At 39.4% G+C, this 26,689-nt stretch overlaps 1 protein-coding gene across 6 annotated transcripts in view; it reads left to right on the top strand.

Annotated features, from left to right (window-relative positions):
• The window catches only part of col12a1b (collagen, type XII, alpha 1b), a 151,583-nt gene that overhangs the window by 81,311 nt on the left and 43,583 nt on the right, over positions 1 to 26,689 (top strand). For all 6 annotated transcript variants that reach the window (XM_084377842.1, XM_084377841.1, XM_084377840.1 and 3 more), the window contains 15 exons: positions 511 to 650; positions 2,477 to 2,606; positions 3,001 to 3,140; positions 3,340 to 3,469; positions 5,858 to 5,997; positions 6,606 to 6,735; positions 7,174 to 7,313; positions 7,975 to 8,104; positions 12,044 to 12,186; positions 16,288 to 16,417; positions 17,404 to 17,546; positions 19,066 to 19,195; positions 21,035 to 21,154; positions 21,921 to 22,070; positions 23,981 to 24,097. In XM_084377842.1, the coding sequence (XP_084233968.1) occupies positions 511 to 650; positions 2,477 to 2,606; positions 3,001 to 3,140; positions 3,340 to 3,469; positions 5,858 to 5,997; positions 6,606 to 6,735; positions 7,174 to 7,313; positions 7,975 to 8,104; positions 12,044 to 12,186; positions 16,288 to 16,417; positions 17,404 to 17,546; positions 19,066 to 19,195; positions 21,035 to 21,154; positions 21,921 to 22,070; positions 23,981 to 24,097 (2,013 nt within the window). The remainder of the gene's footprint in view (positions 1 to 510; positions 651 to 2,476; positions 2,607 to 3,000; positions 3,141 to 3,339; positions 3,470 to 5,857; positions 5,998 to 6,605; positions 6,736 to 7,173; positions 7,314 to 7,974; positions 8,105 to 12,043; positions 12,187 to 16,287; positions 16,418 to 17,403; positions 17,547 to 19,065; positions 19,196 to 21,034; positions 21,155 to 21,920; positions 22,071 to 23,980; positions 24,098 to 26,689) is intronic.

Raw genomic sequence — 26,689 nt, 5'->3', positions numbered from 1 at the left:
TAGTTGGCTTATTATTTTTAGTTTTTAGGATGTAAAGCTGCTTTAGTAGAATAGCTGAGTAAGCCTGTAACATCGTATTTTGACATTGCTAAGATATTCAAGAAGAACGTTCAGCTGGCGTCCAGGTAGTGTCCAGACATCAGCACATCTTCAGTTTTGGAACCGTTTTTGAACCATAACAGGACATCTTGATCTGAACATCTGGATGTTGATCATAGAAAAAACAGGAGTGAAGTGTGAAAATATATTTCACTAAGGAACCATAACCATAAAATAGATACTCAGTTTTAACACAAGTTCACTAATAGCATCAATCTAAAAATCTACCGAGTAACTGAGTCTGAATCAGTGGACCTAAATGAAAAGTAAACCAGAAAACATCCATTTTCTTGCCGTCCCACATCTAAACAAAATGCCCCATGGAGACCAGCAATCTCTGACTAGAGAGCAGCTGTGTGATGCTCAGATCCAAGTGTTGAATTCGACTTCCTGTTTGGTGTCTCTGCTCAGGGCCGCTGGGTTTTGTGAAGAACCTGCAGGTTACCGATCCAACCACCAGCACCCTGAACGTCCGCTGGGAGCCCGCTGAGGGAAACGTGCGCGAGTACATTGTGATCTGGGTGCCCACTGCTGGAGGAACTCAGGATGTGGTAAGACTGCACTGACACTCCAGAGATATTATGTCACAAAGTTAATCTTTACTGAAAACTGAGAAACAATTGATGGCAGAGTATTCGGACAGTTTTATGTAACAGTCAAGATTTGCCAGTTCCAGATGTTGGATTTTTACCAGAAGCTGAGAACTTCATCCATGAACTATTAGTATCTTGATTTTATGGCTGCCTGAAATGTGAAATGCGATATGTTTGTTTTAATTCAAAACACTATGAGGCATTTTAGCTACCTGAAAGTCAAAATAATTGTTCAGTGGCAGTTAAAAGAGACGTATTAGATTAAAAATCACCTCTGCTTGCCCCTCTCCAACCGACTAATATTTTGCTGCATCTGCTTTTTGATCTGGTCAGACTTTCTTTGTGCCATTAGTCCATTGTCAATAATGTGTTGTTTAGGAAAAACACTCAAATAAATAAACACAAATCAGACACAGGCAACTTAAGAAACAAATTCACCAATTTGACAACAAAAATATGGTAGAAGTAAACCTGCTGCCAAAAACAAAACAAAAACAGATCAAATGAACCACAACAATGGAACCAAGTTACAACAACACTGGTGTTTTGGGGGATATTAAAAACTGATAAATACACTAAAATCTATAAAAGGATAAAACTAGCTGCATAATCAGTTAAATAAACCCCCCAAAAATCCTCAAACTGCTGGTCACAAAAACATCCGGTGCCATCAGACGATGAATAATACTCCACTATTGACTGTTGGCTGTTTTCCTTTTTCTTCTCTTTTCCTTCTTCTTCTCCCCAGTTGTCTTTCTCTACTCCTTCATCCTCTGCTTCTTCTTTATTTGTTTTATCCTTCTGCCTCTTTCTTTGTCTTCTTCCTCTGTTCTTCTTCTATGTAGTGTTCTTCTTCTTCTTCTTCTGCTTCTTCTCCTTCGTCTTTTACTTTTTCTTCTTCCATTCTTCTCACACTCCTTCTGGATATGAAGTATTTAATGTAAGTGTGTTCAGAAGTTAAATGTCTTAAATTGATAACTGTTCCTTTGCATGCCATGACTACATCACAGAGAAAGTACAAATGTATTTTTTAAGTAAGTGCAGGTACCTTACTGTGTGAGCAAATAGCAAATTCTTCGTTTTGGCCCCAAATTCTCTAGTGGAGAAATGCCAGTGGCGTGAGATGATTCCACTTCCTTCCAAGACAGTTTCATGCAAGAATTTTCTTTCTTGTGCTGGAAAAAGTACAATATCAAGTTATCACAAGATGAAAACCGCTGGGTAATGTTGTTGCCTTTAATATCTACATGTACTTACAGCAAATGGAAAAAATTTGACTGTGATGTGGGATGGTTAAAATCATTCCCAAAGCTGTTTCAACATGTTTTCTATAAAGGAGTGACAATATCTTGAGGGGGTCCCTCTCATTTTCAGATTATGTCACTTGGTTTCAGGAATGTCGTAAAATAAAATGATTTGGTTTGGAAACAACTGGACTTATCTCAGCTTATTGGCAGGTTTCAGGTTATACTATTAGATTAAATAGAGAAAGAAAGAATTTATATTTGTAGCAGAAGTCTGAAGGAGTACACGCAGAAGAAGGCACACGCTCTTTCTTGTTGCCAGTTTGGTGGTTTTGCTTGAAGGCTCAGACTAGTGGAATTTTTCTGCTTAAATCCGTTTTTATCTCCAAGCTTCTACTCTTCCTGTTACTGACTGAAGCCGCATCCAAGAAAACTGGGCTCACAACACATGACACTACCATCCAAACTTCTCTTTTCTAAGAAGTCTCCAAATCCCAGAGTTCACCCAGTTCAAAGTTGTTTTATTTTTTCCTCCACCAGGACCAGGTGTCTGGAACCAGCACCTCCACCGTCCTAAAGAACCTGGAGCCCAACACCGAGTACACCGTCACCCTCGTGCCTGTTTACCATGAGATGGAGGGAAAACCACAGTCTGAAAACGGGAAAACAAGTGAGTTCAGATTAGTCTGTGGAGTGATTTGTGTAACCTGAACCTTTAGAGAAGAACAATGCTGAGCCAGAACTTTTTTTACTTAATGTGGAAAAGAAAAAGTCAAATTTTACTTCAGTACCAACATAGGTTGAGAACTATCTCAGCAAGACCTGATGAAGGCACAAAGACATGTGACCTATATATTGACATGGCAACATAAAGTATTAAAACACGTGTAAAACAATAGTAATAATAATAAAGGAGAAATTGCGTTTTTATCACAGATGTTTGAGAGTCTCCCTGGAAAGAGAAAGACAGGACAAACTGGGGTTGTGTGCTGACTAGACAGTCCTGAAAATGTTAATCTTCCAATTCTTTCTGCGCTGATGTAACTGCTTCCCCTCCTCCTCAGATCCTTTGGGTGGAGTGAAGAACTTGCAGGTTATCGACCCGACCATCAGCACTCTGACGGTCCGTTGGGATCCAGCTGTGGGCAACGTCCGCAGCTACAAGGTCTTCTACACAGCTGAACCAGGAGGAGAAGAGCGAATGGTGGGAGCTGTTTTAGTCATATATGATATTTTTACAGTTTCACACTGACTTGAAGGTTTTACTCTGGATCTCACATGTCGGCAGCATAGAAACATTTCACTACAGCTCCACCTCTGTTAGCTTCAGCCTAGTGGACTCTCAACATTATTAGATTATGTCGCTGTTGTGCTGACGGAGGTTTTAACATTTCACTGAACAGGAGGAGGTGTCAGGAGGCACCACCAGCACCATCCTGAGGAACCTGGATCCCGACACCGTCTACAATGTGGCTCTTGTTCCCGTCTACCCTGACGTGGAGGGCATACGAGAGGCCGAGAAGGGAAAGACAAGTGAGTGACTCAGCGTTGTTTAGCAGAATGAGTGTAGCAGTAGACACAGCTCACATTCCTGGAAGTGTGTGTGCGTATTGTTGCAGAGAGAGGCAAATAATCAAATCTGACAATAACCTTTGTGCTTTGTGCTGGATTGTTTGTGTCAGATGGGAGTTTAGTGGAGAAGACAGAGTCAGGAATTCAACTGAAAGTCAACAAAGTCAAATCTTGTTTTGTCTGAGGCATCTGAAAATGTCACCTATCTGGTGGAACCTGCAGAACTGAACAAACTCACTGAAATCTTACTTCACTTGAAGAGGTTTTTTTGACACTTTACTGCTTCAGTGTTAAATCAGGATGTCTGCAGGTCTTTAGATTTTATAAATTTAAGGTCTTAAATAGACTTGAATGTGTGAGGTCTTTATTACCACAAACACTTAATTCATTCATCTTTTAATTTATTTTTTGTCAAAAGTACTCAAACTCTTTTGCATCCATTTTTCTGATGATACAAATCTTGAAACCTCTTTTTACTTTATACTTGCACTCACCTGTTGGCACAATGTTGACAATGTTGATTAACCTAACTCACTCTAATATCGATATTCTTACATAAATCCTACCTTTACCTACCTTGATACTTACCTGCAGTGCTTGAATGAGAAAAAGATTTGTCCAAAAATCTGTCTTGAATTTTGTTCAAAACAATCATGAAAAGATCTTAAAAAATGGGTTAAAAATGTAAAGGTCTTTTTACCAGTTGGCACCCTGCAAAGTATCACACTAGTTGTAGCCTTTAAAGACCCGATGAAATGTCTTCCTCCTTCTCTCACTTCTCCCATGTTTTGTTAGTGCAATAAACTAAGATGCAAAGAAAAGATGTAAGTGAGGGAAACAAGGATGCAGTTAAGGAAATTGAAATGTTCCCATTATTCACTGTCCTGGAGCAAAACGTCTTCATTCCATGGGGTCTTGTATTTTCATTAGTCGGCCAAACATTTTCCAAAGGACACACAACAGTTTCAGATCAATTTCCAACCATCCAGAGGCGATCGTGCAGTTACTGGCTTGGACTGGTTCTATAATCCCTCCCCGTTGGTGGATTCAAAGACTATCCGACATCTAAAGAACTCATGTTTTATTGCTAATATAAAAACTTGCATTATTCTTTGCGTGCTAATGATGTTCGCATGATTTCATTTATTTATTTGTTGGATCTTTGTTTTCATTTGAACTTTTATTGCAACCAAACACAACTCACACGCACAGAGGAGATGATTTTACAGATCAAAAATTGCAAATTAATTTGAAACAAAACATCAGACGAGCTGTTAATGTTAGGTACATAGTTGTTGATATCGAGGGAGTTCGGTAGAGAAAAGACAAGAAATACGTGGACAGAGAGGGGATGACTAGAACTGAGGATTACAGCATTTCCTCCAAGATATTATTTTAGGTTACTGTTTTAAGCTGATAGATATTCAACATCATACAATTTATATGTCACTTTATATGCCGCTTGCACTTCATTTTCAAACAGGTTCTCTGCTCTTGCTGCTACATAACCTGGTAGTGGTTTAAACAATCACCTTACTCCTTAAATATGTGACCTTTCTGTGTGATGTAGCTCAACAAAGTTCCATCAGCCTTATATTTCCTCAAGAAAATGTTCTAATTTCTTTTGGTGGTCTTTCTTGAGGCAATGTGGATGGCTTCACTACAAACTGACCTAAACCATCATAACTCTTGGCGTCGTGGTGCAATATTTGGAGGTTTCTGACCTAAATATCTGACTCGCCACCACAGTTCTAAAAATGGCCTCTGCACACACTACAATAACTGTACTGTACCTTTGAGAAAATCTGATTTTCTATGTCAGAATGATGAAATAAACTCATTCCAGTGGCTTCCTGGAAGAAAAGAAGTCAGTGAAGTAAGGTGAACTCATTTTGTAGTTAACGGGATAAAAGATGCAAGAAGAACACGGGCATGATCCTTTAAGGCTGAGGATGATAATACAGACCCTGTGTTTCTGGACTTTTGTGGCTCACAAAACAACGTTAGGAATGCCAGAAAGTTTGGGGAACTTCTGACACATCTGGACAGTCCTGATGTGTTAAACCCACCCATCTGATGCACTCTGCAGGATAAAACAATCGCTCCAGATTATTTGCAGCAGTTACGCTTTTTTTTTTCCTGCGAGAAATTCTTTTAAGTCTAAAAATGTTGTTAATAGGGATGTTTTTGCCTCGTAGAACACCAGATGGTATTAGACAATCACAGGGAAGAAAAAGACATAACCTCCACAATAGACAGCTGGACTGTCCTGATCCGCTGCTCCCTGCAGGATAAAGCAGACAATGAGGATTATGTTGTTTCAGACTCTGATGTGTCTGTCTCTTTCAGAGCCTCTGGGTGGAGTGAAGAACCTGAAGGTGACTGACCCCACCACCAACTCCCTCAGGGTCCGCTGGGAGCCGGCTGATGGCGACGTCAGGCAGTACCAGATCATCTACGTCCCCGCTGCCGGAGGAACCGACAGCATGGTTCGTTTTTTACTGTGATAATGATAATTGACACACTTTTAATCAGAGCGGATTGTTTTTCATGGTAATTTAAAAGTCCTGAACCTCCATGAAAACAGTATAATCATGGCTAGAAGTAGAAGGGAAATAAAATATGTCTTTTGTGCAGTTTAACACAGTAATAATGCCACAAGTTGCTTATTTAAAAAAAAAAAGGAAATCTTGAGTTGAATTTGTTTGATAATCTATGTAGTGATTTTGATGAAATATTACTGTTTTAAGCTTAGATTTGGTTACTTCATCCGATGGAAGCATCCATAGTACATGGTTTGTTCAAGGACCATTGGAAATGTGAAAATCTGATGATAATTTCTGTTTTCACAGTTTCTAGCTGCAATTAAATGATGTAATTTTGGTGATTCTTTTAAAATATAAAACAAGCCTTTCAATCCAGGATTGTGGGATTCTGAGGGTTAAAGCTACATGGGGGAAATTACATAGGAACACTGTACGTTAATAGATAAAAGTGCTTATTGATACATGTAAATAAATACACACCCTTGACTAATAAGGTGTAAAAAGTCTCCATAGCTGATATTTTAACAGATGTGCTATTTTGTCCGTTATAGACTCAGGTATCTGGGATATCGACCAACACGGTGCTGAGAGACCTGCAGCCGGACACCGAGTACAAAGTGACGCTGGTGCCTATTTACTCTGACGCGGAGGGAAAACGCATGTCGGAGAACGGAAAGACAAGTGAGTTCAGTGGGAGCAGTGCAGAGTTTGTTGTTTTGAAGATAATACAATATTAACACTGAATATAACACTGAAAAACTTGTTGGCCTCTTGGACTTGTTGGTCTCTTCAGGTTTGTCTTTTATAAATGTGATTAATCTAGTGAGTTTCAAAGCATAACAAAGCACCAACAAGATGATTTGGTGGACTGACAGTAGCAGGAAGTTTAGATAATCAAAGAAAAGTATTTTGAAGAGAGCAGATGTCAGTCCCCTGTCATTGACACCTGAACACTTGACTCACTGAACCTCCCTGAAGCAGTAAACCTCAACCCATCTGCTGATCTGATGAGGTCAAAGTGAGAGTCAATTGTAGCTGCTTGTCTCACTTGACTTGTGGCTGTAAGTCAAACAGGAAATTGGAAATCATGTAATGGCTCTCTTGGTGTTGTGTTGACAGAGGCTCTGGGCGGAGTGAAGAATCTGCAGGTCACTGATCCCACCACCAGCTCCCTGAAGGTGCGTTGGGAGCCGGCGGAGGGCAATGTCCGCCAGTATCGCATCTTCTACGTTCCTGCGTCTGGAGGAGCAGAGGACATGGTGAGACAGCACACTGACTCCCCTGTTATTCATCACAGCCTTGATACTTGATCAACTGAATAGAGTTGATTCAGTTCCCTCTGAATCCAGAGTTTTGTAATTGTTTTTTTGCTTGTGGCCTCAAAAATCTAAAAATCTGTGGCCTAAAGGCTTTTGCTGAGACCTTTAGGAATATTTTCATGGTATGTTTAGTGAAAGAGAAATCATATTGCAGGTCCAGGTCTCTGAGACTAAACATATGGAAAAGACCAAAAAATATTTGTATGGTCTGCCGAAATCGATCCACACTTCCAGTCAAGCAGGAATGTTGAGACTCACGTAATTTCTGGTTTGGGGGTTTGGTTTAAAGGTTCATTCTCCACAGCACAAGGCTTTAAAGAAGTCTTTTTAATTCTGCTTTTTCATTAAAATCCCAAAGATCCAAAGATCAAAGCTCTACTTCTACTCTGTTTACAAACTTTATTTAGTCATTGAATAAATAAGTACAATCCACCAAAACTTTTGTCTACTTATCTGTATTTCAGTGTGCTGAGAATGACACTTAATCAAAATATGGGAAAGGAGTCTTTATTCTCACCTACAAAAAACCTGAGATGTTTTCTGCTGAGCCACAGCTGCTTTTAGTTCAATAATCCTGTTGTGTTTCAATGTGTGTGAGCAGGAGCAGGTGTCAGGCGGCACCACCAACACCATCCTGAGAAACCTGCTGTCAGACACTCCTTACACTGTGACCGTGGTTCCAGTTTACCCAGAAGGAGAAGGTCTGCGCCAGTCTGACAATGGAAAGACACGTAAGTCCTCGACTCTCCTCACACCGTCTGATCACACCTTTGTGATGATCTAATGTCAGACAGAAGCATAACTAAAGACTGAAGACTCTCAAAAATGATCCAAAGCCCCCTTTTTTAAATGTAATAAATATGAATTTCTGCAGTAAAGATGTCAGGACAGATTTTCTAACTGTTAGGATTTTATTTCCTCTGTGTTCACAAAAACATGACACAAGCATTAAAAAGCTTCTGGGGGTTAAACTGAGCTCGCTGGACTCTCTCAGGGCTGATCGTATGCTCGTATCATCGCTTCTAACACTTTCTTACAGTAACGAGCTCACTCTGTAACACATTCATGGTAACACATGGCTTGATTGTAAAACAGACTCCCTCTTTCCAACATCTGTTTTTCAGAAAACATCTTTTACTATCTTCTACTAAACATTTAATCAGATTATTCCTGTGGGGGGAGAATTCTCTGAGATCCTTTCAGGCCAAGGATGAGACAGCCTTTGAAGCATTTTCTCTCGTTAAAGTGAAACATAAAATACTTACATTAAAATGGAACATAAATTCCAAACTTGTTGTTGATCCAAAATATGTTTTTGAGTGCAGCTAATCACTCACTCTGTTACAGTCTGTCTGAGCTCTTGATCGTGAAACTCTGTGACGGTAGTTCTAGGCTGTTGATGGATTCATTTGTTCCTTGATACATTTCTGCAGTAAAGACGTCGGGAGATGCATTTACTTTGTTTTCACTTATCGGGAATTCATTTCTCAAGTTGTAAGAAACTCTGAATTGGAATATATTTTCTCAGAAACAGTTCTCCTTGACTGAAGTCACTCAATTTCATCTTATTTTTGGTCTTTTACAGTTTTCTTTTTATATCTGAAACATCTTTATAGACAGACAGTGACTCCCAGGTGAGCTCTCAACCTCAGTGGAAAAACTAGAATTTGCCAGAACTCTCAATCATCCCTTCAGGGTGAGTTGGTGGAACAAAAGAGAAGCTAAATCGTTCTTTCAAAGTGATCGATGGCAGAAAATAAAACAAAGAAGATGTGGTATTTCTTAACTACTGTTGGTAACTGAAGAGTTTTGATTGAGAAACATTCTCTGTTTTGAGAACAGTTTAGTCACTGGTCGCTCTGTGTCTGTGTGGTTTGATGTCCCATTGTGTGTGTTGGTTTTCTTTCTGCCCAGACGGGATGCCATGCTCAGTCAGCAGAAATGCATCTGGGGGTTTTTAATTGGGAGGCTGTGATTGCGGCATAACTGCGACTCCACAGACCGCTACAGTCTGAAGATGCAAGGCTGAATGTTTTAGTTCTTGTCAGGATAGTTGGGAGGCTTCGTCGATGAATCATCCAAATATGTCATCTGATGCACTTCTGTTTGTAAATCAGTTTTGATGACATTCATGGACAGTTTATGTCGAAGTAAAATGTTTTTTATTGGTTGGTTTTGAAACATTAATGCACCACTCATCTGGCTTCTGACTGTGGTGGTTAATAGTCGTGTTTCAATCGGAGTATTTTAATGCACATTTTGAAGAATAAAAAAATCTGGCAGAATCTGAAATATTAGAAGCATTTGCTTCAGGAGGTTTTTGTCCTTCTTGAAGAGTGAAAGTTAAAGCACTTGATGGGAGATGGAAACACGTTTTCATAAGAAGAAGAAGACATAGAACAAAAAGAAGAAGTATAATAATAATAATAATAATAATAATAAAAAGAAGAAGAAGAAGGTGTTTTTTTGCTATTGGCATCTTCCCTGATGTTGCCATAAGATTCCTATTCCCAGGTTTATTCCCATATTCCCTTTTAGATGGCCATGGCAAATGCTTTTGTTTCTTCTTCTTCTCGGAGATTTATTGGCAGTTGGAAAACAACTGGTTTTGTTTTCGGTTTGCAACATTTATTTTTCCACTTTTTTATTATATCAATGTGAAATGTAGCCTTTACTGCCAACTTCTTACAGAACTGAGCTTTGTGGAGCCACGTTTATTTGCTCCAGATCAGTTGATGGCAATGCACCTCATTAATTTTTTCCATTTTTGTGAAATTTCAAAAGTTCGCTTCAAATGAACTTGACAATTAGATGGATACAACACAGCACAGTCGGATAACATCATTGTTGCCGTGATAGCTTTAAACAAGATGATAACTGTGCAGTGGTGACTGAAAACGGTCTGGTGTTGAAGTCCCAGACAGTGTAGAAGATGAAGAGTTCTTCCAAAGTGATTGATGGCAGAAAATTCAACCGAGGCGACATGGACTTGTTAAACTATCGTTGGTCAGAGTGTGGATTGAGAGGAGAAGAATTCAGTCTTAGATGAGGTTGTTTAGCTGTCGCAGAGATTACTGGTTGGGGATGAAAGCTGATTTGTAGTTGTATGTAGGCTCTGCTCAGATGCTAAAGTAAGTATGGTGTTTTGGACTAGACTTGACGCATCACATGTTTGATGCGATTAAATATTTTGGAAGGGAAACAAGACACAAGACCACTTAACAGACCAAAAACACTGCCCAGTTGTCATGGTATTTGAAGTTTATGTATGAAGCTCACTGTGATTGACACCTCGTCGTGTGTGCATTGTTAAAGTTAGAAAAAGCTGAATTATTTCATCATCTTACTGGTTCCTGAGCTTTTTAAAAGCAGTGCTGTTTTTGGTCTGACTGCCCATGGAGAGTACCACTGCTCATGCTAAACATATGTCATTTATTTGTTGTGAAATATGAAGTAATGCAGAATGAAAGTATGGATTCTTTAGTTCAACGTGTTAAACATCACGTATATTTGCTGCAGAGAGAAGTGAACCAGTAAAGTCCGTCTGTTGGCAGGTTAGTCGACCTCTCCATCAGAGCAGAGACATTGTGGTCCTCTGTGTGAGTCAGTCTGTCAATGAATATGAGCCTGTGTGTGACGTTAATGATCTTTTATTACCAGCAACTCTGTCCAGTTTTACTGTTTGTGTCCCAGGAGGAATTTGTCACATTTTGTCTGGACAAAAACAGAGTTTGAGTCCAAAATGTGAAAAGAATGGAGCTTACTGCTATAAAACGATTAATAACTCAAAATTAAATCAAGATTACATAATCTCTCTGAAGGATAGAAGGTAATTTTGTCCTTGGATGATAGAAGTTAAACATCCTGACATACGGTGTCCTCTGTATTTCAAAGGTATTAAATGATTATTTTTTAATAAGGTTATACAACATTAGGGAGAAGGTTCTGCTCTGGAGGATTTTGCCTCATTCAGGAGGAGGCTTCGTCTACCTACTGCATCTAGTTTTGTTTTAATGGGTAAAGCTCCAAATACCAGGGGGATATGCACATCTGGTTTGGTTTAAAAGGGAAGTTTAGGGCTTTTGCATAAACCCAAAACTGTGCTACTCTCTCTGTACGCATTCTCCACATAGACACTATAAAATGACTTTCCTGCAGGAGACTTTTGCTGCAGTCAGCATTTGAGTTCAAGCTCGACTGGATGCAGTGTGACCCACTGGAAGACAGTTTATTCTTCCATTAAATGTTGATAAAAGACAGATTTGTGAAGTTATTCCAACAAAAACAGATTGTTTTAATCCCAAACTTTGACAGCACACAACAAACACGAGGGATTTATTCATTTAATTTTTAAATTCAATAAAATGTTCACTGGGGTTCTGACTTTTTCAAGAATTTGATTTTAATTTAGTTGTGTAGCTTTTTAAATATGCAAAACCTAGTCTTTTAATTGAATCCTTGGCTCGCTCTCTCACTGTTTAGCTCTTTACTTACTAACAGTGTCATTTTCAGGAATGTAATCACTTGTGTTTGTAAATCCATCAGCATTAGCCGTCATTTTCTGGGTCCTTTAAACAAGCCCTTCGTTTTGATGTATTGTTTTATAAGTGGAGATATACAGTCCTCCCCTTTCCTCACTTCACTTTCTCTTAACCTCTGTGACCCTGCAGTCCCACGCACGCCACCCAGGAACGTCCAGGTGTACAACCCCACCCCCAACAGCCTGAACGTGCGCTGGGAGCCCGCCTCAGGCCAGGTTCAGCAGTACCGGGTGGCTTATGCACCCCTGTCCGGAGCCAAACCCGCCGAGTCGGTAAGTAACCCTCTCCCGGCTGTTAAAACACAAACTGTCATTAGTGGCAGAATTTGCCTGAAGGGTAGGAAGAGGTAGTTTCCCCTGAGATCACTGTCTCTACTCACAGGATTACAGCTACACATGTAAGGACAAAAAATAACAAACTCTGGCATGTTATCTTACTTTAACAGTTATAAAAAGCTGTTTGTGAGATTAGATGAGTGATTTGTTTCCATCACAAAGAAAGGTCAGGTCAATTCTTGTTGGAGATGAGAGAAATTACATTGGAAAAAGGGGGAATTATCTCATCCCACTGGCATTTTCTGTCTTGCTTGTTTTAAGATAAAGAAGATATTATAACAGATAAGTTTGCAACTAATCATTTTTTTCATTTTTTATCATTATTTGATATTTTTTATTATTATTATTTTGATTTAGTTTTTAAAATACCAAGAATGAAAATGTATTAGAATCCAAGTTGACATCTTGAGGTTTCTGACCATCAGACTCAAAGATATTCCATTTTCAGTGATATAAAACTGCGAAAAGCAGGTATTACTCACACTTGAGATGCTGAAACTGATTAATTACTGATTAAGTAAGCAATTGTTTTAGATGTAATTACAGACAACAACCAAGTTTTAAAATCTGCTAAATGAGATGAATTTTAGCACAGGTGGATATTTAAGTCACTTACTTTATCACAAATGACTCATGACTTCATCTACACTTCAGCCTTTTGAAGCGGAATAACATGATATCCTCCCAGAAAGTCAGACAAGCAGAAAATCAGACATGTCAGTGCAGACCAGCAGATGGAAAACTGATGATAGCTCACATTATCACATTCAGCTGTAAAAACTCTGTACTTGATTTGGTGAAGGGTATTTAAGTTGAGACTTTGAGGCTTTGATTTAGGCCTTAGCCTGGGAGTTATTTGTCTTGACATGGCTTTTCACCAGGGACCTGCAGGTCTTAGGATTTGTTGGTTTTGACATGGGGCTTTTTTGGTCTTGACTTGGGGTTTGTATGACTTAACCTATTTTTTGACTTAAGGACTTCTGTTCTTGACTTGGCACTTGTTGTTCTTGACATGGTCCTTGACTTAGGAGTCTTTGCTCCTGACGGGAGACTTGTAAGTCTAAAGTTGGTTTTTGACTTGAGGCTTTGTTGTCCTGACTTCTGACTTTTTGGTCTTGACTTGGTTCTTCACTCAAGACTTGTTTGTCCTGACTTTGAATTTTTGGGACTTGAGTGTTGATTATACAATGTTTCTAAACTCACCACATGCATCTACTTCGGTCGGCTGAGAGTTTAAATCAGTTTTATCTCTCCTTCTCCACGTCTGATTAAACCAGTGAAATCAATGATGGGTCATAGCTTTCACTGACTCTGTCTATTTCATGGAAGCAACAGGTGGTCCTTTTTGGTCTTTCCCATTTATTTCACTAAGTGTTCGTGTTGATGTTGCACAGATGTTTGAGCGGCAGTTATTACAGCGATGCTTTTAAATATGGAATTCATGACTGGTCAGTTTTTTTTTATTTTTTCCATCAGCACTGATTTCACGCACCAGTGATCTGGATCACAGGGAGAGAAGAGGGGGCTTTATTTCCCCAGAAAGAGTTTGAACTCTATGACTGAAGTTGAGAAATATTGCTCAGTACACACATCTGTGACTGACATCAGTGAAAGCTGCAATGGTTGAAGTTTTTGGGGCCATAAGGTTGTAATCTAATTAGGCTGTTTTGATGATTAAGATCTGCTTTGATGATGCTGTGAAGTGCTTTACAGTTTATTAGCCCCTGTAGTTACCACACTGAGGGGTTTGTTATCTATTATGTGGTCATCATTTCCTCTATCTATTTTCACTTCATATTAATTAACTTTGATTGTGTTTGGTCTGAGAGGAAGTTGTTTGGCAAAGAGACAGAGACACAGAAAAAACAAAGATTAGCTCTGAAATAAAAAGATTTATCAATTTCCCGATGAATAAGTCAGTATAATTCCGCTCAAACTGGCCTCATTTTAAGTAACAGAGCAGAATTTAGTCCCTGTAAGCATATTAATCTAAAGAGGAGTTAATTGTGAAACTGTAATAAAAGACCCACATGTGATAGCTAAACTTGCAATTCCAAAACAATGCTAATTAGTGTACTATAACAGCCTCCACTCTCCTGGTTTCAGTCTTCCCATCAGATTTTACAACATGACTGCAGGGTGTTTGCTCCCATTCAGACACAAGATCATCAGTGAGGTCTAACGTTGATGCTGGATGATAAGACAAAGTAAACCTACAAACAGTACAAAACAAACAGCTAGAGGCAATGATTCTATTGCCCAAGCCACATTCCTCAGCTTACCCTCATTCTAAAATTACTCAAGGAAAGTGCAACCCAAAGAATCGTGATCACAGATGAGGGGTCAGCTAGGCTAACTAGCTAACCTTAGCATGTACCAACAAAGCACCAGGCTTTATAATACAAGCATCTTTTAACCCGTCTTTTCCACTGGGCTTCAGTCCAATGTTATGCTGCCTTCATTGAAATTCTAGTGTCCAGGGCTTCAGACCATTTTTTGAGACAATGCGACTAAATTTAATAATAAGGAGCACCAGTGCGACTTGCAAATATACACACCCTGTGATTTAGATTTTTAGAATCATCATATATCATGTTATCATTTGGTTATCAATTGAAGGTTTTATCAGTCAAATAAGATCAAAAGTTAGGGTGGAGATTTAAGTGGTACTCCTAAACTTTTCAGTAGGTCCCTAATGTGGGGCTTGTTAGTCCTAACTTAAGACTTGTGGGTCTTGACCTGAGCCTTTTTGGTCTTGACATAAGGACTTTTATTCTTGACTTTGTTCTTGACTGGCGATTTTTTCGTCTTTCTTTAGATTCTTCTGTCTTGCCTTGGTTCTTGGCTTGGAAGTTTTTGGCCTTTACTCAGGAGTTGTTGGTCTTGACATAGGATTGGATGGTCTTGATATGGCTTTGGGCCCGGGGCTTGCAGGTCTTGCCTTGGAATTTTTTGGTCTTCACTTGTTCCATGTTTTGGGAGTTTCTTGCCCGACATGAGACATGTGGGTCTTGACTTTGTGCTTGCCTCAGGACAAACTTTTCCATTAAAATGCAAAATTACAGGCAGTATAAGTAGTTGTGTACCAACAATCAGTGTTGTAGGCCTACTTAAGCAAACATTACAGCTTAACTTGGAGCTTTTAGTAAGTATGTACTTAATCGTGGAAATCAGTGGACCCTGCAAGTCGACTCTTTAACACAGTAATCACAATGCCTCTTAAAAGCTAATTAATTACCCAGAAGAAATGGGATTCTTTGGCTCCAAACTTCAACCAGTGAGCTTCATCTCAGCCCCCGAGAGCAGCTCTGCCTTCAGGAAATGACTGTATGACTGCACCTCCAGTCTAACGTAATTCACTTTGTTTTGAAAGGACCACAGCCAATCCATTAGCCTTACTGTTGAGTTGACTGGAGGGATTTGACCCCAGGCCAGCAGGCGTATGTGTGCTTCCAGTTGTGGGATCTCAACCACATCATCACTGAGGAACCTGCTTCATGGTCCCATGTTCCAGAAGCTCTGGGTCAAAAACCCGTGGAGATATTTAACTTTAACCAAAACAAAAGCTGTAGATGGGGGTGGAGTTCAACCAGCAGATTTGTTTCCCATGATGTAAGGGTTTGGGTTTTTGTGGCACAGGATAGATGCCGTGATAATCCCAGTGACAAGTGACGGTCTGCAGTCATCGTTGTTGTTAGAAAATACGTTGCGCTGCACGTTTGAGCCTGCTCTGAGTTGCTGACAGACTCCGCACTCTCCAGCCGCTTCGTAGCAGAAACTGTTTATCCGTCAGTCCATTTACTGAATGAATGATTTGTTTGGCATCTAACCTCCCAGGACTTTGTTAGTGTTTCAGGAAAACTTTGGCAGCAGGGTGCTCAGGGAGATAACTCGATGTGGGATGAGCAGTGAGGTCATAATGTACATTATCACTGCCAGACCTTTATGTAATGCCTGCAAAGGCTCATTTGAATAGGCTGTCCTGATAAGGATGAGGTCTATATATTTTTTTCACCCTTGGCTTTCCTCTCCATAAAGATCCTGGTTCCAGGAAATATTAACAATGCCTTCCTGGACAACCTGATCCCGGACACTCCCTACTCAGTCACTGTCTCGCCTCTGTACGCCGATGGAGAGGGATCGCCCGCCAAAAGCAACGGCAAAACACGTAAGTCCAACAATCTCACGAGCTTACACTGTATACATACAATGTTTTATCAAATAACTGACTCATGCTGACCACTGTTTACATCTGCATTGAGTCATGTGCATGGATGTTTAAGAGGTGAGTCATCAATGTGACTGGTTTCTCTAAATAGACTTTTATATCTTATCATGAGTGGCACTTAATGAGTTGGTGTTGAACCAATCAACTTTCCAATACTGCAAAATAGCAGAGGTAGCAAAAGTCCACTCATTCTTTCCTCCAGTAGAAGTACTGATTCAACTTCTTTACTCAAGTAAAAGTAATGAAGTAAAGGCTCTGAAATGTACTCAGAGTATCAAGTAAAAAGTCTCCCTCTGAAGGACATTTCTACCATTTGCCATTTCTGGTCAAAGCTAACCGAAGCTCACCAAAACAAGACTATTAAACTTAAAGGTAGAATCAGTAGGATTTGTCCCAGCTGGTCCTAAACACACCACAAAGATAGTTGATTGTTGAGTCTCATTCCCAGGACGTCAAATAGCCACATTTTGGGTTGGTAAAGCGTCCCAAGCAGCAACAAAGTGAGAAAATAAGAAAATCCAGGCAGAGGGCTGCAGGGTCTCTGCAGATACGAGACACTAACACGCCTTTTCCTTCTCAAATGCATCAAACTAAAGTAACAAGCCTTTTATGAAAATGTGAGGAGGAGAAAGTTCAGATATTTGTGTTCATGTATAGGGAGGAAAGGTCAAAAAGTGTACGTTATAGCAGTCATCTGTCAAAATGAATTTAGATCTCTCAGTCTGTCTCAATTTAATTTTTTTCAACCATGAAATTCTTTTTAAAGAAACTGAAAATAAATTATGCTAACCCCATAGATGGATTTGCTAAGCACCAGATTCAGTGCCTTGTAACATACTATATTGTGGTGTGCAGAAATTCACAGTGTTGTATACAGTAAGTGTGTTGTTGCATGAGATAACCCATTGTGTGTGTTTCTGCTGCAGTGCCACGCACTGGTCCCAGGAACATGCGTGTGTTTGACGCCACCACCACCACCCTCACCATCGGTTGGGACCATGCAGAGGGTCCTGTGAGGCAGTACAGGATCGGCTACGCCCCCATGACCGGAGACCCCATCACTGAATATGTAAGTACACTGTGACACCTCAAGGCTCATTTGCACCAATCACAGTAGCCAAAATGACATCACCATATTGCATCAACACAGAGATAAAGCATTGAATCTGGAAGCACTTTATGCTGTGTTGTGCCAATGAAGACGTAACTTTAAACCTATAAATTCTTAAGACAAGAAACTAAGAGCACAAATAAAAGACACAAAAAACTCAAAAATATGACCAAAATTATTTGCAGTTCATTTCCCACTTGAAGATGAAACTTTTGAAAGAAGATAAAAAAGGAAAGAAAATGCATCACATTTAAAAATCTCAAACTCATTTTGTCCACTCGACACTCTGCATTTAGCATTAAAAAGAGATTGATTTCAGGTGATGATGTGTTTTTGTTTAAGATAAACTCTTGATAAACTCTTGCTGTTCATCATTTGCCGTGATGTTCTCTGCAAACAATGTGGTGAAGTCAGATCTCAGGATTCCCTTGGCTCATTCAGGTTATAAATCACAGATTAGTGAGAGTAATTACAGGCTCTGTTAAACAAACACTGTAATTTGTGCCATATTTACATTATTAATAGTCTTAAATAATGAGTTGGAGCGGTGGTGGAGGGCGGAGTCGGCCCAGCTGTGCTCCCCCTTGTCTTGTTAGCGAAGCACCTGTTCTGAATGAGTCAGCTAACTGCAGCGGAGGGACAGCGATGAAAGGAGTTCTCCGGACTGGGATTGTTGGGGAACTAACCATTTATATTACACGCACTTATGATAATTTCGCATCTGCGGCTGATGGAGAAGGTTTGTGTTTGTACACAGCTTCCATGAGCCAAGTGAACTGTAATTTTCTGCTTCAGGACACCAGAGAAATGATTCCATTCTGTTTAATAGAGATTAGTCTGCTGAACAAATGGAAACCAATTCACACTGGGGTAAAAACTCACAGCAACATATTCATTTGCATGTAGATTCACATGAAAGTGTCCAGATAAACCAGCGAGAGAAATAGAATTGTGGATGTGTTTGAATGTTGGTAAGAAAAGAAACCAAACAGGACTCATTAAGAGTCTCTCTAAAATGGCTGGTGTGGGAGATTTTAGAGTGACTTGTGTCATAAACTGGCTCAGGAAATTTGACAAGGAGGGAGAACATGCATGATATTTTACACGAAACAAGAACAACTTATTAAAAGTAAGGTACACACAAATCATAAGACAAACCAAAAAACAATGATGGAAGCTAGAGAAGAGAGAAACATTTCAGCTTTTATAGCCTAAGAGTCCAGGTGAGCTCAGTCAGCCAACTGTCCACTGACGCTCCAAAACAGTGGGAGTGGCATCCCGATCCCATCCCAATCAGCCTTAATGAACAGCCCCGCCTACCAATCATGATCCTGCAGCAGAGGTGCAAACAACAACACACCCAAACAGACCAGAGAGCGTCAGCACATCAATTTCTCTCTTTTCTGGATAAAATGTGAATGTAAAAACACTCCTTGGTGTCTGGAAACCTCTGACTCTGTGGTGTTATGATCCTCAGACTGTGGTTCCAGGAAACAGAAACAACGCCAGGCTGCAGAATCTGATCCCCGACACCCCGTACAACATCACTATAGAGGCCGTCTACGCAGAGGGCCCTGGAGGGAACCTCAATGGGAATGGTCGTACAGGTGAGGCATCCACAGGTTAACACCAGTTCAGGTTTTTTTTAGCAGTTACAGCAGAAGCTCTGCTCTCTCTGAAAAACCTTAAGTAGCAACATCTTTTCAGGTCGACTGTGTGTCGAGCCAAAACAGGTCAAGTTCAGTACTATCATACCATGTCTGAGAGCAGCCTTAGTCCAATGTCTTTTGTGTTTTGGCAGTGCTCTGAGCCTAATAAACATTCACTATAGTTATATGCGTAACAGATAAAGACTTGAAGTAGATAATTTGATCCAACAGCAGGTTTCTCACAATCTTCTACTATAAAAAAACATGCAAACTTTCACTGGAAAAGGTGATAATGTGTTGGAAGTTAAAGATTTCAGCTTGAATCATGGCTTCATACTGTGTGCTATAGATGGGCAAAAAGAAGGTTTAAGAAATCAGATTTATGTGTCTAAAAAAAAAGTCAAGCAGCAGAAAAATTGCCAGTTTTATTTGATTCTTTCAGGATCTTCCAGGAAGTTGACTGTAAAGACTATGCTGGTCTATTAGCACTTAGAAAGAAAACTCCAGTGAAAATCCATCAATTTCAAGAAAAAAGTCACAAAACAAAAATGTCTTAAATTTCTCCTGCAGCATAACTCACTCTTCCACCATTAAACCATGTGAGCAGTATGTTACAAACAGTCAGTGACCACAAATACGCAACTTAAGTAAAGCATTGAAGCTATGAGAAGGTGATTGTGCAACACAGAAGTGGTGCATTTAGCTGCTGTGGAGAAAATGTTTTTTCGAGCGAAGAATTTGATACCTAAAGGATTGTTAGTGGACTTCAAGAATGGTGTTTTTTCTGTGAATAAAATTTCTCAGAAAACAGAAACTCACATTAAGTCTGAACAGAAAAAGAAGTTGCTCTGCTCACAGTCTGACATTTGCAGTAAACATGAAAGCAGTAAGACATGAGATCTCTCAGCCTGCATCTGTATCAGTATCTTGCTGTGGTCACACAATTACTGCAGGGATAGAACCGGTGAACTTTGTGTTACAGCTCGCTCCCACTTAGCTGAACAGCTCGCAGCGCTACACTGAGAGTCTGTACAGTGAAAATAAATACAGTAGACATACATTAGTCAACAATGCCAAAATGTGTTAACGTTACATGTTCGGACCACTTGAGTCTCACAGGAGCTGAACCAGAGAGCACTTTACTGGTGAGCAGTAGCATTAGTTATACAGAAACTTGAAGATGTTTGTGTCTGTGTGTATGTGTGTGTCAGGCACTTTTCAGGCATCCATCCAAGTCTGAGCACAGCAGCTGAACAAATCTGAGTAAAGTCTCAAATGTAAACACGTGTATCACATATAATGAATTTCATAAACGGATGTAAGGGAAGTCAATTAGCAGTGAATCACAACTGAGGAGGCAGAAATGTTTACCCAGGGAGTGTTTTAGTGTTGAGGTTTTTTGTGAAAATCTCACTTAATTTAACAAAGTTATAAGTATGACTTTGAAACAGGACAGACAGGTGTCAGTTGATTGTTTCTTAAGGACATAAAAATGTGTTTGTCTCACATTTGTCAAGTATTTTTTTCCCCCTTTTGCCGTGTCAAAAAAAAAAAAAGGCAAAATCATTAATAACACAATTTAAAAACGTAAACATTTTAATCATAATTTTGGTGATATCGATGAGACAAAACAGCTGAAACTTGTAAGATGAATACAGTTTTATGTCTGTGAAGAAGATCTCAAGATTTGGAAAGTTTTCTTCACCTCTAGTTAAATGGACTTGCAGCCATGTTGTTTCCTCAGGCTGCTCAGACAGATTGTTGTAGTCATTGACTCGTTTCTCCTCCTTGTCACAGTCGGCCTGTTGAGTCCCAGAAACCTCCGGATCTCTGACGAGTGGTACACCAGATTCAGAGTGGCCTGGGACCCGGTGGCAGCTCCTGTCCAGGGATACAGACTGAGATACACTCCTACAGGTAAGGTCACATTAACAATTTTACACAGTGTACGCTGGTCTTTATGTCGCGCTGCTGTTGTCTGGTCACATTCTATGAATGAGGATTTAATTTTTAATTAAAATGTATTTAGATTTTTGTTTAAATGTCTGTGTTCTTCTTTCTTCTCTAGAAATGTACCCTAAAAGACCTAGAACAATATGTGGGCATTTGACTATTTTGTTTTTCTACCCTATGCTATCAGTCAGCATCAAGTGTCATTCATCATTTGATTCAAGAGAGCCTCAAGTCTTAAAGTCTAAATTTTACATTTGCTTTGTCTGAGATTGAATTTGATTGTGTAAACTCAGAAGATGTGTTATACCACAAACATAAGATGAGAAGCATAGCAGTTCAAAAGTTGTTAAACATTTTAGAACAATAGCTATTTTTAACCATAGATGGATAAGTGGACGTCTAGGTCTTGGTTGAAGACCATGTCATACTCAGAACAAAGCTAGTAAGTGTCCCTTGAGATGGAACTGCTCGAATTCCTTCAATCTTAATTTTCACTCATTTTGTGAAGAATTTGTGCTCGACTGGTTCGATGTTGAACTTGGCCTCTGCTGTGAGTCACCATCTGTAAAATGCTTCCCAGATAGCTGCTCTCTCTTCAGACACTCTCTGATGTTTGTTTTCTGACTCTGATGTGAGTGAAAGTGTTTGGTTTGGTTACACAATGACAGTAATTACACATGATTCAGTCCTGAACTTTCTCTCTTTTAATTTGTGTGCTATTGCCTTCCAGGAAGCCCGGAACAGCCCATAGACCTCTTTGTGGGTGACGTGTCCTCCTACACTCTGCACAACCTGCAGCCTGGAACCACCTACGATGTCGATGTGGTGGCTCAGTACACCGGGGGCTCGAGCACACCACTTGATGGACAGGGAACAACACGTAAGTACAAATGCTGTCAAGAATACAATCAGTTCTTTAAATCACAACACATTTAAACCTAGTGACATTAAGCCGTGCAGATAGTTTTCCTGTACTTATGATCTTGTCATGGTTTTGCTCAGATTTTGAGATCTCCACTACTAATGTTCCTTCCACCAACTACAGTGACGTTAAAGGGAATTTCATTAACTTTCACTTATTTAAGACTTATTTAAGGCATAAAGAAGTAACTTGTCTTGAAAGCAAAAAATCTCAGTTTCTAACCTAGAGGAATCTTTCAAATCAGTTTGTCTAAGCTTCTTAAAAACACTGTTGGTACAAAGAATGTGCTATGCATTCAGAGACCGAACAGACCTGCAATTTTCTTCTGAAGATTTGTGACTTGGACTCTCAGGACTCAAAACTTGACTCAAATGACTTGGGATCAGCTCTGTTTTTTTTGTGCATTAAAACATGACAGAAATGGTTGGAATGTATTAAAATGTAAATTTGAAAAAGTCTCCTAGTTACCCTAGTTAAAAATGTCTTTCCCCTCCACTGTATTGGAGCAGCAGCAGTGAAGGTATCTTATCCCTTTGAACTCTGCAACAAAAATGGTCCCTCAGTGCCTTCATTGGTATTTTTGCTTATTGTGATGTCATTTCTTGGATTATTTTTTCCCAAAAATCTGTACGACCTAAGCTAAAAGGTTATGTAAGTCATAAACCATAATAAATAATGAATTATGTAAAAATAATGTTTCGACATGTATTTCCATTAGATTTTACTTTTAAAAAACACAGAACATATTGATACAAAAGATTTCTAAATATGGAAACATGGGCGAAATATTTCTTGCCATTCCATAACTTATTTGAACTCTGCACATATTTTAGGTTTTTTTTTAGATATACAAATTTTTATGAGCAGAGAACAAAGGCTTTTTATCTGCAATACAAATATTTCCACAGTGCCTTCATTGGTATCAAAACTACACAATACACTTTGCTCAAAACTGCTGACTCTCTTTGAGGGTTTCCCACAGGAGGTCTGTTTTCATAAGGTTAACCTCTGAAACGATCTGCTTTGACACGTACCACTCAGGAAAAGAGGAATTTTTACTTATGTAACTAGGCCATACCTGACCTTTTTAAAAATGTCTTTTCATGGTCTAGGATTAGCATTATTTTACTTCCCAGGTGTTCCTAACACTTGTGTCATGTAAAGTTCAAGTTCAAGTGCCACATTTAAACAATGTATTTGCACAAGAATTCACATGTTGTTCCAACTCTGAATCTTCTCTCTTTTGATTAGAGATGTGAATCTTCACTGGCCTCATGAGTCGATTTAAGATTCAGCTGTCTACGATTCTAATGCAAAATAATTCTTGATGCATTGCGATGCATCTCAGTGTACGGCCTCCTCAATTATCTATATTACTGTGCACGGCTACTTTTCATCATTTAAATTCCCCTTTTATTCAGAAAGACTTTCTAATAATCAGACTACAGCAGTCTACAAAATAAAGGATGCATATTTTCAATACGTAAACATTACAAAAACGAAACATTTATCCATGCTGTAACAGTTATTATTTAGTTATTATTTATGGCTGCAGATGTTAGCTCCAGGTGAAAATGGCATCCACTTTGTGCTTCCCGGTAAGTTCATAAAATCCAACATGTACCCCAAGATGTCTCTTTAAAAAATACTCTAATAGTTTTTATTATTACTCACTGCAGATCTCTGCCTCCCTCCAACATACCTACTACATAAGTAACGTTAGCCAAACGTCCACCCAAAATTCATAGCATCTCTGTGTTGATGCAGAATCTTCCACGTCCTCATCGTGATGCATCTTATAATTGAGAAATCAATCCACCTCTACTTTTTTATGTTTGATTTGCTGAAATGTGACTTTCTCTCCTCAGTCTACCTGAACGTGACCAACATCGAGACGTACAATGTTGACCATGACAAGTTCTGCATCAAGTGGGCTCCTCACAGGGCGGCAACATCGTACCGCATCAAACTCAACCCTGTGGACCGTAAGTCGCCCAACTTCAACTATTGTTTTATTTTCTTTGACTGTTGGTCAGACGAACGTCACAATTTCTCACTTTCATGAAGCTGGAACCAACAAGTGTTTGACGTTTCACTTTATAAACAACCAACAATACAACGATTATCTGATAAGCAAATTGTAATTTTATGTGTCAATGCTCCTTTAGTTCCACTTTGATAGATTACAGGAACCTGGACAGCCCCTAAAATTTCTTGTAAAGCATTTCATCAACTGTCCTTACCAATACTTCGGCCTACTGTAGACATATCAGATTCATCTGTGCACCTGATGACGGTGGTGCGGCCCTCTTTAGCAGTTAGATCTTGATCGGGGGTGACTTTTTTGAGGTGATACATGCTGTAATGTTTGCAGATGTATCTCCACATGATGTAATCTCTGCCTCCATGGATGCTACAGATCTGTCACAGCTTTAAGCAGACTGTGAAGGGATCACGTCTCAGACTCTGTTTATCTTCAGGCCTCCTCTTTGTGATTATTACTCGAAGCAGGATGCAAGTTTTGGCCTGTATTGAAAGTGTCCGACCACCAAGCTTTAATTGTGTCTCAGTCTGCAAGGATCATATCCTTTTCAATTACTGCAGGGTCTTTGAGTGCCATCTGGTTTGTATTCGCACACTGACACGGGTTAGCAGTTAAAGAGCAGGAAAAAACAGGAATGGAGCCTCCATCTTTGAATATCTATATGGTAGTTATTAGCCGTTTGTGATGCCAGAACAAATAGCATGAGACAGATGGCGGGTAAACCACCAACGGTGGATGAGTGAGAATCTGAAGCAGCAGACGTTCCTCTCAAGTCAACAAACCAGTCAACTGTTTGTTCTCAAATGGAAATGCAAACAGCGGTTGGAAAAGGTGGTGAGATGAGTAAGTGGAAAAACTGTGAGCAGAGGTCTTTTCCACTGGTATCTCCTCCAGAGTTTAAATCCATGGAAACACTGGTGAGAAGAAGAACACGTGGCTGCCAGTTTGTAAGACTCAGACTGATGTGATATGCAGCTGAGATGTCTTAGGGATTAGATTTTGTCAACACCACTCTCTGTATCATCAATCTTGAGCGATGAGGGCCACTGTTTTGGAGTGTGTGTTTCCAAAAAACGATTCATATGATGTGACCTCGATCATAACTTGTTGATGTTACGGAGCTCATTCTCAAAGCGTTGCATCACCACCGAGCTGCTGGGTTCTGTCATGTGACACAGGATGATGAAATCCTGCTAACTTTAGTTCAGGACACTGAGGAGTAGCGATCATCATCCGTGGCAGCTGTCTCTGCAATAAACAAGCTTTGTTTGTTTGTGCTTAACTAGAACGCAGAGTGTAAATAGGAAACCGTGTTGTCAATAAATCCCTGACCAGCCATGCAGAGTGTAAACATTTCACTGGGGCTGTCAGTTGTTGGATTTATTTATCACACAGACGTTGAGATGGATGAGAGCTTTTGTAGAATTTAAGCAGCATTAACTGATCTTTTATTTTCCTTCTTTAGTAACAAAACAGAAGATACAGAGACACAGACAGAACTACAAATTCAAAAGTCCGAAAGGTCAAAAATACTTAACGGACACAAATGTAGTGACATTTTCACCATAGACAAAAGTAAGGTCGTTTTAACTTTTAAACAACAGTAAGAGAAGTGCTTCTCAACCCATCAGACAAAACAAATCAAAAAAGCAATTCGGAGACGCAACTTAAAGGTCTTGAAAAAATATATATGAGTCACATATATACACATACTTTTCTCCAAAGTTAGAATATTTTTAATATTTCAGTATTTGTTCTTTTTGTCTGAGCTCTCTACTGGTTGGAATTGACTGGAGGAGAAATGCAACTTTTCACGTAAAAGTTTTGTTTTAAAGAAGTATTTCACCACAGGAAATATGGAACTTGCCTGAAACAGGGCTGTCTATGACATTTGTGATACATAATGAGAGAGTGACAATGAGAGAAAGGGGCTGTGGTATTCCCTTTTTGCTCAGAATGTAGAAAACCTACAAAAAACAGAATGTATAGATTTCCTCTATTGCAGCTAAACAGTATATGATTTGTGTGATTTTGTGTTACCATTGTTCAGTTGCACATGCATTCAAAATTGTAGTTATACAAAGCTGGTTGAAAAGAAATGAAGTTCCTGTTTAAATGTTTCAGGGAAACCCTGAAGATTTAAAACCTAGTTGTCCTTATTCTTCATAAAATAAACCAAGCGTTTCTCAATAAATCTAAAAATCCAAACATATAGACTTTAGGAACACAGAAACCGTAAAATGCTATAAAATAAAACCTTTTTACATCATTTGTGAAGCAGAAATACAGGCTGAAGTTGCCAACAATATCAGCCAGCAGGCCCAGTTGTTAGTTATAAAATCCAGAAATGTTCCCCAACTGGGGAAGTAATTATCAGTGCTATAACACCCCTGGAGATGCGTATAATGATTAAATATTTTAGCTTTCAACACTTAGATTAGTCTCTCATGCTGATTCAGGGCTAAAAGAGTATATAAAACCCATTGGGTGTGGTTTACAAGGCCAGCCATCCAGGACGAACTCTGGAGCTCCT

The sequence above is a fragment of the Pagrus pagrus genome (assembly GCF_965226575.1).
Source record: "Pagrus pagrus genome assembly, chromosome: 16".
Taxonomy (NCBI): Eukaryota; Metazoa; Chordata; class Actinopteri; order Spariformes; family Sparidae; genus Pagrus; species Pagrus pagrus.
This window is presented reverse-complemented; position numbering and strand designations above follow the sequence as displayed.